Here is a 15,222-nt window from a genome sequence, read left to right on the forward strand (position 1 = left end):
ATAATAAGCCAGTACAATATAATGTGCCATATCAAAATTTGCTACATGAATTTAATTTTAAGAGTGTTTGTAATAGGCGGAATATTCTGTATCACTTATAATTACATAAAACTGTAAACGGTATATTAGACAATAGTTATTTCCTCAGTCAACTGCAATTCAATACGAGAAAAAGTAATTTACGTGGGCGAAACTTACTGATCCCGAAAATTCCTAAAACTCAGAAATATATAAAAGCAGCCCATTAACTAGAATGTGTGATTTGTATAATACGCTTTCAATGAATAAACAGGCCTTAGATTTTTCATTGCCATTCAAACTATATAAAAATGATTGAATCAGAATTATGACAACAAATACACTGTAATCATTCCGGTATCACTATTTTTCCCATTATTTTCCATTATATTCTACAATTATATATCTATAGGTATTTTATATTTGTAATTATTGCATAAGTCTTTGTTCTTGTATGGTGAAAGACAAGAGAAAGGGCCAGATTGTTTAATTTCATTATTGGTTACGTTATTGATTACTTGTATTATCGGTTGATGTATGTTTATATATTTCCTAATTGTATTTTTTCTTTGTTTTATTTCTGCCGTCTGTAATTGTAGGTTTACCTCTGTTGAGGGCAGTAAATAAATAAATAAATATGAAGTATCTATATACAAAAATGGTAACGCAAATCCGGTCTAGGATGCCGGAAAACCGCAGCGATGGGACTCTTAGCGCTGAACATGCGTGAGGGCAATCCAATCTTGACTATCTTTCCTAATTTACGCTGCTCGTTACAGTATTTTCCTTCCACATTTGTATTGGCTGTCCTACTGATCTCTTACCATTAGATTTCCCGATGCATGGACTGTCACCGTAAGTCGTCTTGCCATCAAATTAAGTATAATAATATCAGCAAAAGAATACGCATTATCTCGATTAGACCCAGATATTTCTCTCAGGATTTTATGTTCAAAAACTTTATTTATGTTTCTCATTTAGTGTCTGTTTCATAGACATATAATGATAAAGAGAATTTGCTGTTTTCTAGGTTATATAAGTATAAAAAAATGTTTCATGATGGCAGTGTTTAGAGATTCAAACTGTTGCATTTTTAACATTTGCAATACATTTATCTTATTAGGACAAGTGTTGTCTTCATAAAGCAGAACATACGTATTTACATCCTGTAATCTGACCATTTGTTTACGTTATGGAGTTTTTTTAGAGCCCTCGAATGCTTAACAACATACATCGCATAATTGCAAAGGGGACGTAGTAAATTCTAGATCAATGTACCGACGGTACTTAATGTGAATTTTATACACTGGAATTTTCATCCCGGAAACAGCCGACTCTACATTCACACCGTGGTTTTCGAGAGACAAAGTTTAATTGAATTTGCCCATTCCTGTTCGTACTCAGAGCTCCATAATTAAATTTGATAACAAAGAACCGAAAAAGAGCACCGTTGCATCTAAATACTATAATGTTATTTTTCTCTTTCTCTCTGTTTGTTGCCCGGCCCTGTGGCCGAGTGGTTAGCACATCGCGCTACGACGCCAAGGGTCCCGGGTTCGAATCCCGGTCGGGCTTGGTTGTTTGTGAATGTCCATTCATCAATTTCATCACTCATCCCCATCTTCGCAAATTAGCCAAGAGACACAAAACGCGAAGTAAAATAAACTAAATCAAATCAGAATCAAAATCTCTGTTTGTTACGGTCTCTCTCTAGCCGAATAGTTAGCGCTCTCGTCTTTTGGTGCTAGAAGTCCCGGGTTCGACTACCGGCGGGAGCTTCAGAGTTTTGGTGTTGGTAAAGTGACGCCAAATTGGGAGGTATTCGAAAAGAAGTAGCGCGCTTCTGTCTCGAAAGCCAGAATACAGCGGCAATGGGACTCGATGCGCTAACCCATGAGAAGCCGCTTGGCAGGGGTTGATCCTAAAGGGGTCGTTGCACTACATTTATTTTCAGTGTTAGGAACTGGATCTATACTGGTTGAGTTAATTGTAGCCTACTCTTCGGCCTCCCCAAGAGTGATCAAGTGGGCCCAGGTTCAATTCCCCCTGGAGCGTGATTCGGATCCCGTTCTAAACTGCAGCACCGATTAGCGTATCTGAGCATAAAGTGGTCTTAGAAAACAAAGAAAAGCAAAGTATTACTATTGTTTACGTGGTGGTCGTGATATCATTGCATTCACCCCAAATCAAAGATGAGGGAACATCTTGTCTATTGAAGCCGATGCCGTGTTGACAGTCTTCCAGACAGGAGACCGAGTTATTCTAGAAATTCATTTCTTCGCCACCAGTGCACTTATGGTTCTCCCTTCCCCCTTGGTAAATTCAATTTGCTGGAATAGGGGTTTCTCCCCTTCGTGTAGTCTCCCCTGCAAGTTTCTCCACTCAGAGGAAGACATCTTCTTGCGCTGATGCGTACTCCAGTGACATCTGCGGCAACGTAATGAAATTCGCCCCGTCTATCCCCGATGCAGGGAACGATCTAATGAATGGATTGGTTTTCCCTGTCCATGGGCGGACGTTGCGGAGAATAAAGAATTGCTAGGCAAAAGCACAACGTGGACCATTTGAAAGACGTTCATGTGTGTGTGTGTCCAGATATGGCACCACTTTGACGTAAGTAAACGGACAACTTGAACTGACTCGAATGGGTCACATGTCTATGCTGAAAAAATATATCTGAATTCATAAATGCTTCTGAACGTTGATGCGTATGTAAAATATGTGTTCCGCCCTCCGAATTGAATCGATGAATCACACTTCGATGTCAGTACCATGCGCTTCGGGCTTTTTTGGTTAGTTGTTGCGCAGGCGGAAGCAGATGGAGGTGCTAATCATATCTTTGCGATGTTTTAGAGCTATTCTCTATGTATCTATATAATCTGATAGCTACCTACTGTGCCCACACAAACACATTTTAAATAGAGAGCCGGTTAGATGACATTGCTCTATTTTGAGGGATCTAAGGAAAATGTTTATGACTCCCGCTTATGCTCTTGGTGTGAACGGTCTTGGATTCGATTCCCGGTTAAAGGATTTTGATCTTGACTTAGTATTTTGGGAGGTACTTGAAATCAATTTTAACGGGCTTTGTCCTAAAAAGCAAGAAAACAGCGGCATTGGAACTCTATGCACTGACCACAAATAGGTGTTTGGCAAGGCTTGGCCCTCAAAAGGGCCGTTGCGCCACGAAGTTTTATGAAAAGCTTTAGGTTTATAACATCTCTTCTCTCCTCATCGGGTCTCCAGGTGCCTGAGCTTGTTCAGCAGGGATGTCTTTGCTGGAAATGAGAATAATGCTCGATAAAAGGTAAATAAATGAGAACAAAGAAAGAGAAAAAAATATAGTTAAAGAGAAACGTATAAACAAAGAAAATACGAAAAAGGGATAATGCAAGTAGTCATGACGAACGACACGGAGCACAACTAAAAGTACCTCGTTCGCCCTTAAACCCACCCAAATCGTAATTCACCGTAATCTGGTAACACAAAGCAGTCACGTGGGAGATCAAAGAACTCTGAGAACATTTGTGATTTTACGACGACCAGTTAAAAGGTCAGAAAAAGTGTCATTGTTTTCTTTATTCTTTGTTGCAACGCATTTTTCTAATTGGCTCTTACAAGTTCCCTTGCCCTTGCCTTGCGTCCATGTGCATTGTTGACATTTCAGTTGGCCTGAAAATGGTTTTTAGAGAGCTTCATTGCCATTCGATAGCAGTTTCGAGAACGGCGAGAGGAGAAAAAAAAGTCGATACCTGAAACGGTAAATAATTGCGGTGGTATTCACGGGAAATTTAAAAAATAAAAAGTTGCGGGAAGCGCGCGTTGGAGGGTGGAGTGTGACGGAATTCGAATGTATTGTATGTTATCCCTGGCAATCAGCCGAAGCATGAAAAATCGAAGCCATTTCTGAATTGTTGTTTGAAGGCTTTATTTTTGTTGCTCTACGAGAGTACGTTTAGGCGTGCGTGTGTTGTTGCGTGTATTGCGTGCCTTTTTGTTCCATGTAGCTCTCCCCTCCGCACGAGTACGTGCAGTGACCATTATTTTATACTGTTCTTATCTCTAACCTACCAGGTGTTTTGGAACAAAACTTTAAAGTAACTGTCTGCCGTTTCTAACGTTGAACCTAGATTTTCGAAATGTCATTCGTCACATTTCCTGTAACTCTTTTTCTTTATCCTCTCTTCCTGTGTGTGTGTGTGTGTGTGTTTGATGAGAGAGAGAGAGAGAATCGAGGTGGTCGTCGGAAGGGCGCCTGACTGCCAGATGGTTTCAGAAATTTTCCAGCAATGTCACTGCATTGAGCGGCTATGGGGTACAACAATCCTCTAATAAATGGTACCTGGGGGTAGTGGCGGCAATTTGTTCCAAAACTGAGGGCAAGGACAATTTACTTACCCTTGGTAGATAAGGTTTAGCATAGTGCGATGGCAAAAGTTTAAAGAAGTGGATGCAAGTCCCCTTCCCCTAATCGCCGCCACTGCCTGGGAGTAACGGTGGTCGGAGTTTGGTCTAGGTCGAAGTGGGCTAATTGCATGGCCACCTCGTTCACCTGATTTGCCAGCACTAGATTTTTAGTTTTGGGGTTTCATTCATTTACCTGGAAATCGGTTATTGAGGATATCACGGACTTTGACGAGGTACTGAGGTGGTGCGCCATCTTGTTGGAAGTTGATGCGGTCAAAACACACAGGAAGTTCGCTCTTGACCTGTGAAAGCAACCATTTTTTAACCGGACTGCCGCTGTCTCTTGCGGTGGCGGAATTCGTTACTATTCCACAACGCTAGACAAACTTGATGTATTTTCCTTGCAAAATGTCACCACAATCTGTTTTGTAACTTTTCTGACTGTACACTTACAAAGTTGCAAACTTCTTTTTTGACCACCCTGTATATGAGATAGAGAGAGAGAGAGAGAGAGAGAGAGAGAGAGTGAGTGAGTCGAGAACAAGACACATGTTTGCCTTTATGTCAAGACGTACCTCTTCACACCTGAAACGATATGAAACTCTACCAAGTCTCGTTTCGTCTCGATGTTATCCCTAATAGCTGTGTGTGGGGGGTGAGGGGTCACAAAGAAAGATAAATAAATTTATTGGCAACAGTTCTCTGTTGGTAATGCTTGCAGTCCACAATTTTGCCCGTAGATGCATACAAGATTTGCCGAAGTACTGATATAATCGCGCGAAAAATCATAATTTTGCCCTAAAACGAGAGATCTGAAAGGATTCGGAGCTGCACTTGCCACCCATAATATAGTAGTGATGCATTTTTCACCTCAATCAACACCAATCAATAAATAATAAATTAATTTTTAAAACTCACTGTAGTGACTTTCATTTCTTGTCTATTTATGTTTTTGCCTCTTTCTGCTCTATGTAGTGGTTAATGTAAAGGTTAGCGTAGCCAGGCATTGGCTTACCAGGCAAGGACCCCTCCCGAAATTTTGCTACATTAGATTGCTCTACAATGCACTTTTTACAGAAGTAAAAGTTGCATTGTTTAAATTACAGATTTTGTAGTTATTCGAAAATTACAACTGTTGTTGATTGACTCTTGCTTGTTTTTATGTTATGCAAGGATGTGAAACCATCCTCAAATTTTGTATCGTATGCCATATCATTAAGAACTTTTAGTTTTCGGTTTTGAAAACACCAAAAACATTCATCGTTGCCCGAAATTGTTTCTAGTCATTCATAGTAAGCGGCGAAAAAGTGACTTTTATTTCTCACAAATTTTACCTCATTTTGCGGATATTCTATGAAAAAACATCTCGAAAATCTAAAACTTTCTGCTATGTGAGTTTGCTGTGATGACATTATGGAAAAAGTAGAATTTTTTAGATTTGTTAGTCACAGTTGATATAAGTAGTGACAGATATATATTGCGAGTTGTTATCTAAATACTTATATTTCGCCCTAACAATTTTCCTACACACATAATCGAAGATTGGATACCTCGGAAAGAAAATCCTGCCTACTGCCCTGAAAATTAGAAATATTAAGGAACCCAGCATGTCAAGATGTTGTCAGGGAATAATATTTTTGTTGAAATTTCTGGTATTTTTGTAAAACAAAAAGTATTTTAATCTTAGCAGGTGACTTATGTCTGTTTCTTTCTTTCCAGATATTTCCAGACTTGTATCATTTCCATCACAACACAGTGGCGAAACGATCGCCCGATCCTAGTCCCCACCACCACAAGAGATTGACTCAAGAGCCCGCGGTGAGTAATTGCGTATCTTCCTTAAACTTAAGCAGCCCTCTGGCAATCTTTATTATTATTATTATTATTATTATTACAAATTAAGAGAGCTTGACAATCAGCATGGTTCTGAACTGATGAAGGGGTACTTTTGGGATGAGTTTGTTTGTTTTTAAAGTCCACCTTATGAACAAATAAACTAATTGGACCTATGGTTTAAAGTGGTATTCAAACAACTCCCTGCCTCCACTTGGTATGGAGCCCGGGGCTACCTGGCTATAAGGCAACGGCGTCGTCATTACTCCAGGCTTTTTCTATGTGTGACAATCTATGATTGAAGAATATGTGCATAGTCATGAAAATCTTATCCCTACATGCATTTCCAACACCACAAAAAATGAAATAATTCAGTCCAAGGTGCGGTTTGAGGGAGGATTCCTCCCCCTTGAACCACCTCACTCTATTTATTTATTTATTTATCTGAACACAATAGGCCAGTGCCCAATTATAGTGTTACATATTTTCTGATAAACATAAAGTATGTCGACGCTAAAGTACATGTACACAAAAGAAAGTATAGTTATTAAAAACAAAAACATTAAAATACGTAGAAGTACGATTGAAAGAGTTATATAAAATGTCAGACGTAACTATCCAATACAAAAATTGCCTACATGAATACGTACAAATAATATTTTTACACTCAATGTTTCAGATCTGAACCGCCACGGACAAAACAAAATATAAAGATATACTTACATAATGCATTATAATTTACATGAAATATGAAAATGATATAAACACAGTAAAATTCAAGGATGGAAGATATAACCTAGGGGTTTGATTTTATAACATTAAGAACTATAGTAAAATAAAATAAAACCATTTTGGAACTGAAGTCCTCATTCGTTCTGAGTATTTTAATGAGTTGATATTTAAAACAAAACATTCGGTAAACTATTAATTAATAAATATTAGCATAATTTTACAGTCTCTTTTTATTCATTTATAAATCTACAGTAATATTTATTTATTTTATTTATAATATTCATTGACCTCAACAGGCTAATGTTCAATTATAGCGATGTACATAATTGAGTATAAACTACGAATGAAATATAGATTTACAAAAAAATACGTTCATATTTACATGGTTGACATTTATTCTTCCATCCTTTGAATAGATTTTTTGAATGTCGCAATAGGCTTGTGAAATATATCTAATTTTGGTTCCCTTTCGGAACATCTGTTGTACACTTCACACATTCTCCTGATAGGTAATTTATTTATGATGTTCGATCTTTTGTTTCTTGAGTAAAAGAGATCTTTGTATACACGTATGTGTATTTGTTCTAGTAGATGTTGTACCTGGATATTATTGTTCATGATTTTGTACAAGAAACAGAGCAATTGCATCTTCCTTCTCTTGCTGAGAGATGGCAAGTTGTGGTGTTTACAGAGGGAAGTGTATGATTCGTATCAGGGATATATGCCTGCTTCTTTGTAAGTGGCGAGTGGCGTACCTTATGAATTTAGACTGTAGCATTTCTATTTTAAGCGTGTACTTTTTGTCCTGAGGAGCCCATATTTCAACTGTGTATTCTACTTTGCTTCGGACTGAGGCATTAAATGTTATTTTCATTATTTCTTTGTTCATAAACTCTTTACTCATTCTAATTGCGTACTCTAGGTTTGTGTGTGCCTCATTTACGACCCTTTCAATATGTGTTGCAAATGATAGTTTTGAATCAAATGTAACTCCTAGATCTTTCATCTTATCTCTCTAACCCTGTGTTATTTATTTTGTAATTGAATTCAATTTGCTTTCTGTTGAGCGAGTATGCCATTGCGCAGCATTTTCCTATATTTAGATTAAGATCATTTATTCTGCACTATTTCGTTACTGTATTGATTTCATTTTGTAACGATTTGCAGTCATTAAATAGTCCTACCGAATTTTAAGTCATCCGCATATAAGAGTCTGACTGAGTCACACAGGTACTTTGGTAAGTCATTGATTAAAAATAAAAACAACAGAGGTCCGAGATTCGAGCCCTGGGGGCAGTGTGAGTAAATCGTCGGGTGTTCACACCCAGCCTAAATTCAGAGAAAATTTTACCCCCCCCCCCCAAGACCGGGGGGGGGATACAAACACATTGAGTACCAATTTGTTGATCGCAATCACAGAGAAGAAAACTGTAAATGTGGACAACTGATTAATTGAGCATACAATAAGGCGAAATTTGAGCCAAGAATCGAAGCTATGACTTCCGTTTGTAGAGTGCCCTACACTAGCCAAGTAACAAGATTATCTCTGTATTTGTCTAGAGTTTCTGAGGACAAAAATAGTAAGCAAATTTAATAAACATTAGAGCTGAAACTTTTCAAGTTGACACTATCAACAACTATCAACTATTCTGCGTCAAAACTCGCAAAAACATATTACTGTTTACCAAGTTTTAAACAAGGCTACAAAAACCTATGCTGATCGATTTTATTAACGTCATTCATCCGGACATAATGACAGAACGCAGGAAAGTCCTAGAAATTGGTAAGCGGCGTTCATCAAATGTATCACCCCACCATCCATCGGGAGTGACTGAAGGAGGCCACGGATAACCTCAGAATGTCGACCCACGAAATTTTAACCCACGACCTCCTAAAAGTGAATCATTGATACATCAACCACTAATTCAGAAAGAACACATGCTGACCACACGTCACCCCATTACCGGTTGAAGAACTCCACACCTCTAGGTAGGATTGTGGGAGGGAAACTGGCAGTCGGGAGATAGGTCAAGGCCCTTCGAGGGCTGTCGCGCCAAGGGTTATTATATATATAATAAATAAAATAGACCTTGGACGTCTTTTTTGCGAATGTTTAAGGATTCCTTTGCTTTCTAAATACACCTTTTCTTCTTTATTGTATAAATATAATTTATATTTTAGTTATACAAATTTGAACGGTACAGAACTGTTCTTGTGAAGTCAGAATATATTTCGTTAATAAATTTTAGAGTACAAGGAAAAAATAATAAACTAAAGTAAAACAAGAAATATCAATAATTATAATAATTCATGTTCTATGAAGAATACGAACCTGGGACTGTGCTAGCCAGTCCGCCAGAACACCCACAGAAAATCTATTTACAAAACACAGGCCAATTTTCATTTACTGTGAATTATTATAGTTTCCGCTTAACACCTCCCCCCTTCCTCCTCGCCCGTCAATGCCCTCAAAAGCAAGGAAACAATACATTTCACAGCAGCTTGGTAAGTAAGTCTCTGGCAATGCTCAAACTTCATGATGCGAATTGTAAATTGCGAGCCGGTCCCGTGGCGGAGTGGTTAGCACATCGTGCTATGACGCCAGGGGTCCCGGGTTCTAATCCTGGCTTGGACATGGATGTTTGCGAGTGTCCATTCATCAATTTCATCATATCATCACTCATCCCCATCTTCGCAAATTAGCCAAAAGTGGCACAAAAAGCAAAATACTATAAAGCAAATCAATCAATCAAGCAATTCGCAAAACTTAAAATTATTGTTTTAAAATTTACCTGTAGGAGTTTATAACAATTATAATTTATTTTCAATATCCATACTCGCTTACATGTGTGCCGAGATAAATATTAGTTTCTACTAGCAGTGTCGTCGTCTTCTTTCTTTTTGACTTGTCTACATTATCTGAAGGATTAAGCAACAATTTTGAATGTCGATGTTAAGTGTAAATCTGCTCATTTTAGTGATATAGTGTTTTAAATCATAAAACCTTCGCCATGCAAGGCTTTGGGTGCGCGACAACTATTTGTAATGTTGTTGAGGAAGTTAGCGCCCTTAATTTTTGGCGAAATGTATTGGAAATTATAGATAGGCTATTAGGCTAAATCATCGAAGATCTTAGGAATTACTATAACAATACACGCAAACAGTGCTTGCATTATAATATCTTGAAGACTGTTTACTTTTCCCCAATACAGAAGCTAATCGAAACGAAAAATAAAATACCTCGCACCTCGGCCGCTATCGGCATTCTCCAAACAGTTGCTGCCATCTGTTGAGTGTTCTTTCGGAAGGGCACGTGCTCCGATTCCCAGTTTCCCCCTTGCTTTTTTCGGCTTCTTCCGTCGAACTAGATAGAACACGGGAAGAATACAGCAGAGGGAGTTCACTGCGCCAGAGGTGCCCCGGGCTCTCCGTGCCTAACCTGGTGAGCTTTTCTTGTCAACAGCCGGGTGGAATTTGGAAAATTTAAGCATTCTGAAGACTTCATGAACGAATATAGCTGCTTTGTAAAATAAGTATATTGAACTGTAGTGTTTTATTTTACAGAAAAGAAAACAAATTGAAAATTTTCCGTTTTCAAGGGGGGTTTGTGTGCTCCGTGAACCCCCTTCACGCGACACCTCTGCCTGGTGACTCCTGAGAAAACTGCGAACTCTTTTGTTAAAATTCCTTTATAAGATACGTTCTGCTTACGGTCTTTCAGATAGGAAGCAAAGAAATGAAATGCTGCTTTGAAGAGGTCATGACACGAGAGTTTACTTAACAAAATATCGTGGTTTACTCTATCGAAGGTTTTCGATATATATGGTTATGAATGACACATCCCAAAGCCAGGGATAATTATTCCTGCCTCATCTTATATTGGCTCTGAGTTGCCAGCCACGTGGTGTTGAACTTTAGGGAATACAATATGAATCAACGTTCAGCATTTTAAGTTTGTTATGTACGGTTTAAGTAAGCAATACTCCATTTATCAGATACTTTGTAAACCCAGTTAAAACGCAGTATTAGTGTTGACTAGAGTCGATTATTACTCTTATCACATGCATGATAACAGTGGAAATAAATTTAGAATCTTTTTCCCGAGCAAAATCTTAATTTTATTAGAGTTTTGTTAGAATGGTGTGTTAATTTGTGTTCCATGTGGCATCAAAATTAGATTTTAAGCAATTAACTTTCAGTTATGAGCGTACATAATATGTAGACAAAAAGATAATGCATGCGGTGTTTAAATTAATAGAAACCTTTTTATGTGGGAGCTAAGACAGTAAGCACATTAAGACCACCCCTTTCTTATAAGATCACAAATGGCACCCTGATTCAGTGAGCAGAATAGGGTCGTGTACTGATGGTATTATATGATCCCTAGATCTATCTAGGTGACTGCTGAATTAGCTGAAAGTCATTCTGGTCCCCGGCCCACCAATCGAAGAGGATCGATGGCATATAAAGAATGGACGCCCAAGATACACTCAGTGCAAGAAACATCCAACGAAGCCGTTACGGGAGCACATTCCACCGAATTGAAATTCTATAGCTTTTCGTCTCTTCCCCTTAACCTGGGGAAGGTATTCCGTACCTCCAGGTCGCAATATTTCTGTTGTTCGCAGCTTCTAGACAGTCTCTCCTTTTATGACGTCATTCGCGAAGTCGTCAATTCCCCCCTACCCACCGTGGAATATCTTCGAGAGCTGTTTTGCATATATTCATCTCGTTCTCGTGCGAGGCCTGACTTCTTGATGGGATCCTGTAGCTCGTTAACATCTTCCATTCTCCCTGCTTTATGGATACTCAATTCTCACTCTACAGGAGCGTCTTAAGCAGCTGCCCTTTTCTTCTTTCTTGTTTATTTTTCAGTTTTAATGTCCCAGCGTTGCCAGCTTTGACTTCATGACGTCAACAGCTTTCTTTATTTATGATGTCATAGATACGAGGTTCATTCAGAAAGTGCCAGCGGCTTCGACATTCCAGGAAAGTCACCTGAGATGTAGCAACCCTGCAGGGAACTATAGGGCAGAAGGTTGATCCTGGTACAGTGTCCGCCGGTTAATGATCTGTCGATATAGAGCGACCACAAACAAAGGAACCTTAGGCCAGTACCCTTCGCTCATGTCGTGCCAGGGGTAAGCATACTCCACTCTACCCCTTCACTCCGGACACGAGTACGGCGCACAGTACACGCGGTTCTGCGCAGGTTCTTTTGCTTGTGGTCCCACTGTAGTGGGATGTTGTTGACAAATGTATATTTGCGCAAATCTGGCCGGGCTATTGCACACGCCCTTCGCAAGAGCAAGCACCAGTATCAGTGAGTTATTCAAGCCCTTAGAGGGCAAATTCTTATCTTTTACGTTCTATGTGTCGGTTACCTTCCTCTCCCCTCTATGCTATAATTTCCCTTTCAAATTGAGCGGCGAGCTCTGACAGAGAACAAAGCATGTGCTGTTTCCAGCGTTCCGCTCAGTGGATGGAGGCACTCACGTGATAGCTGCCAAGGTCTTCCAGCAAACGAGAAATCACCTAGTGGCGGGAAATGTACCAGGTTATACCGTTGGAGTCTAATGGTAGTAGCTTTACTGTATTTGCAATGCGAAATTTCTCTTGCTGTGTTCCCTGAAGTGTCGACACTATAAAAAGTATCATTATCTTGTGCGACATTGCGGTATCCCTTGTGATCTGGATGACGTGCAAGATAGGAATTGAATCTTTCCAGGAAACTAGTATACTTTTGCGACTATCACCCCAAGAAAGACTATTGTAGAAATGCAAAGACGTTAGAAAAATGAATGAATATGCTGAACGCGTATGGAATCCATTGTGGTGGTTTTATACACGTACACCAGACCACCTTACCAAGACACATTTGGTTGTTCTGTTTACCGTGATTTGGGAGGACAAGGTCTAAAATAACAGCCACCTGACCGTTGATAAGAAATGACTTGTCGCATTTCTCGAGATACTCATTGTCTAATGTTTGTAACGAGAAGGTACTGAAATTCTCATCGCTACCGAGAAATCAAAACAAAAACGAGAGCAGACCTTTAGAGTTTCGAGACTTGTCGGGACAAGGCCGAGAACCTGTGTATAATCTAGACGAGCCGAGAGTTAGTGTACAAGAATCTCGTTCTTGTTCGAGACTTTGATAAACAATAATGTAAACCAAAATTTATTTCCTATACAACTTATTCAGACATTCCAAGAGAGTGTCTACCAGTTTATTTATGGATGGATTTTTGCGTTGTTTGTTGTAATTGCAAAATTCATCCATGTGAACTTGTTCAGCGTGGTTGCATACATTCAGGATTTTTCTCCTGTAACATCGAAATGATACACATACGAGATTGCCAGTATAATTGCGATGCTCCAGGCAAGACTGAGAAGAGAACTAAACAGACCTGCCTATAACATTATAGCAAGCTTCATTTCAACTAGATACTTTCCCTGTAAAGAAAGTTGAAAATATTTCGACAGGGTTAGACCTATAATTCACCCTGCGAACCTACCCATCTTTTCAGTAATAAGTAATTGAATTTTCAATTACTGATGAGAATAGCTGAAATAGTGTCGGTCAGATGCTGTAGTTCCTGCCATGCTATTCTGGACTGCTGGAATCTCGTTTGTTGCTTTGGCATATCCTAATTGCCTTACGTCGCCCACATTCCCCTCTCAGGAACAGCCGAGGGATCATCTGCATCGGATTGCGGCATCCGCTGCGTCCGACGCTAAAGATTTGGGCGTGTCATTCACACGCAGGCTCTCCCCTAAGATCTTGCCTTCGATGACCTGTGGGCATTGCGTCCGCCTGCGTTTGATGCATAAATTAACATTGTGTGCATTTTTTTTACCGCCATATTTGTGTGCATGAATCAAAACTTCTGTGGTTGATGGAAATTATGAGGAGCGCATTAGGGATTATCTCTATACATGTGAGAACGAATTAGAAACATCAGCAGTCAAGTGTGGCTCGGACTAACCAATACATTCTCATGGATCTTCCCCCGATTATGTACAGGTTAATGCTTGAAATTAAAGGATGCAGAGTTCGATCAATTTCCCACGAAATGCTGCTACATATGCTGATTGCCAAGAAAGAAGATCAGACACCATCTTACGCACAGATAGTGATACGGTCCAGGTATTAAGCGTATGGCTACAAGGCTTGGTCGTCACGGCCAGAAAAAGAGAAATCATAAGCAGATGTATTCTGTGTGAATTCTTGCTGTATTATGATTCAATGTACTTGAATGTTTCGGACATAACGTCCAGTTTCTATTAAATATGTTAATTGTTCACCGTCTAGTTTTGTATCTTGTGCAACTTATAATAATCTACATTACCATGTCCTTCACTCCGAACCTATCAATTTGGCGCTGTGGACAGTGAATAGCGGATTTGAAGGATTCTAATCGTATCGTCAGGATGACTTATGACTTTACCGGCACGAGATTATGACAAGTAAGATTTCATGTAGCAAATCAACAAGATGGTGTCTTACAGGTAACATTCAAGTTTGCTAATTTTGTTCACGCTTATGCAAAAGCAAGTTTCAGTTACACTACGTAACTTTCATACATGCCAGCAGTGGCGTCTCGTGGCCTTAAATTTGGCCGGGGCTTATTTTTATAAGAATTTAAAATATAATGACAATTCAAATGAATTACAAAAAATAGGTATTTTTCTTCTTCTAGACTACAAAACGGGACTTATTTTTTTAAAAAAGTATTTAAAAGGTAATAACAATTCATATGAATTACAAAAAAACAGGTATTTATCTTCTTCTAAACTACAAAATTGGACTTATTTTTTTTAAAGAATTTATTTAAATTTATATTTAAAATATAATGACCATTCACATGAATTACAAAAGAAACAGGTATTGCTGTGAAACGTACCTTTCTACGAACGTTGGTTCTCATTTAAACAAGAACTGTGCTCTCCTGTTCTTCTGCTCAGCAAATTTTGTAATTATTTTTTTAAATTAATTTTGTAATTATTTTTTCATTGAAGCCCTCTAAACCTAATTGTTTAACAACAAGTTTTTCTTGGTCACTCAATGTCTGAAATGGTGTTGCCAACAAGAAATCCACTTTGTTCATAGCGAATAAAAGCCACCACAACGCTACACTACAACACGCGGGATGGAACGAACGCGACGCCACGGAAGTAGCCCCGAATCAACACCCAAACCCATTGCAGCCCTCCCTTCGCTCTTTCTGC

The 15,222-nt window shown here is 39.0% G+C and overlaps 1 protein-coding gene across 2 annotated transcripts in view; it reads left to right on the plus strand.

Annotated features, from left to right (window-relative positions):
• The window catches only part of LOC145985027 (furin-like protease 1), an 844,450-nt gene that overhangs the window by 658,026 nt on the left and 171,202 nt on the right, over positions 1 to 15,222 (plus strand). For both annotated transcript variants that reach the window (XM_083118535.1, XM_083118536.1), the window contains one exon: positions 6,145 to 6,243. In XM_083118535.1, the coding sequence (XP_082974661.1) occupies positions 6,145 to 6,243 (99 nt within the window). The remainder of the gene's footprint in view (positions 1 to 6,144; positions 6,244 to 15,222) is intronic.

This window comes from Lepisma saccharinum, chromosome 3 (genome assembly GCF_977018435.1).
Source record: "Lepisma saccharinum chromosome 3, izLepSacc3.1, whole genome shotgun sequence".
In the NCBI taxonomy this organism is placed as follows: Eukaryota; Metazoa; Arthropoda; class Insecta; order Zygentoma; family Lepismatidae; genus Lepisma; species Lepisma saccharinum.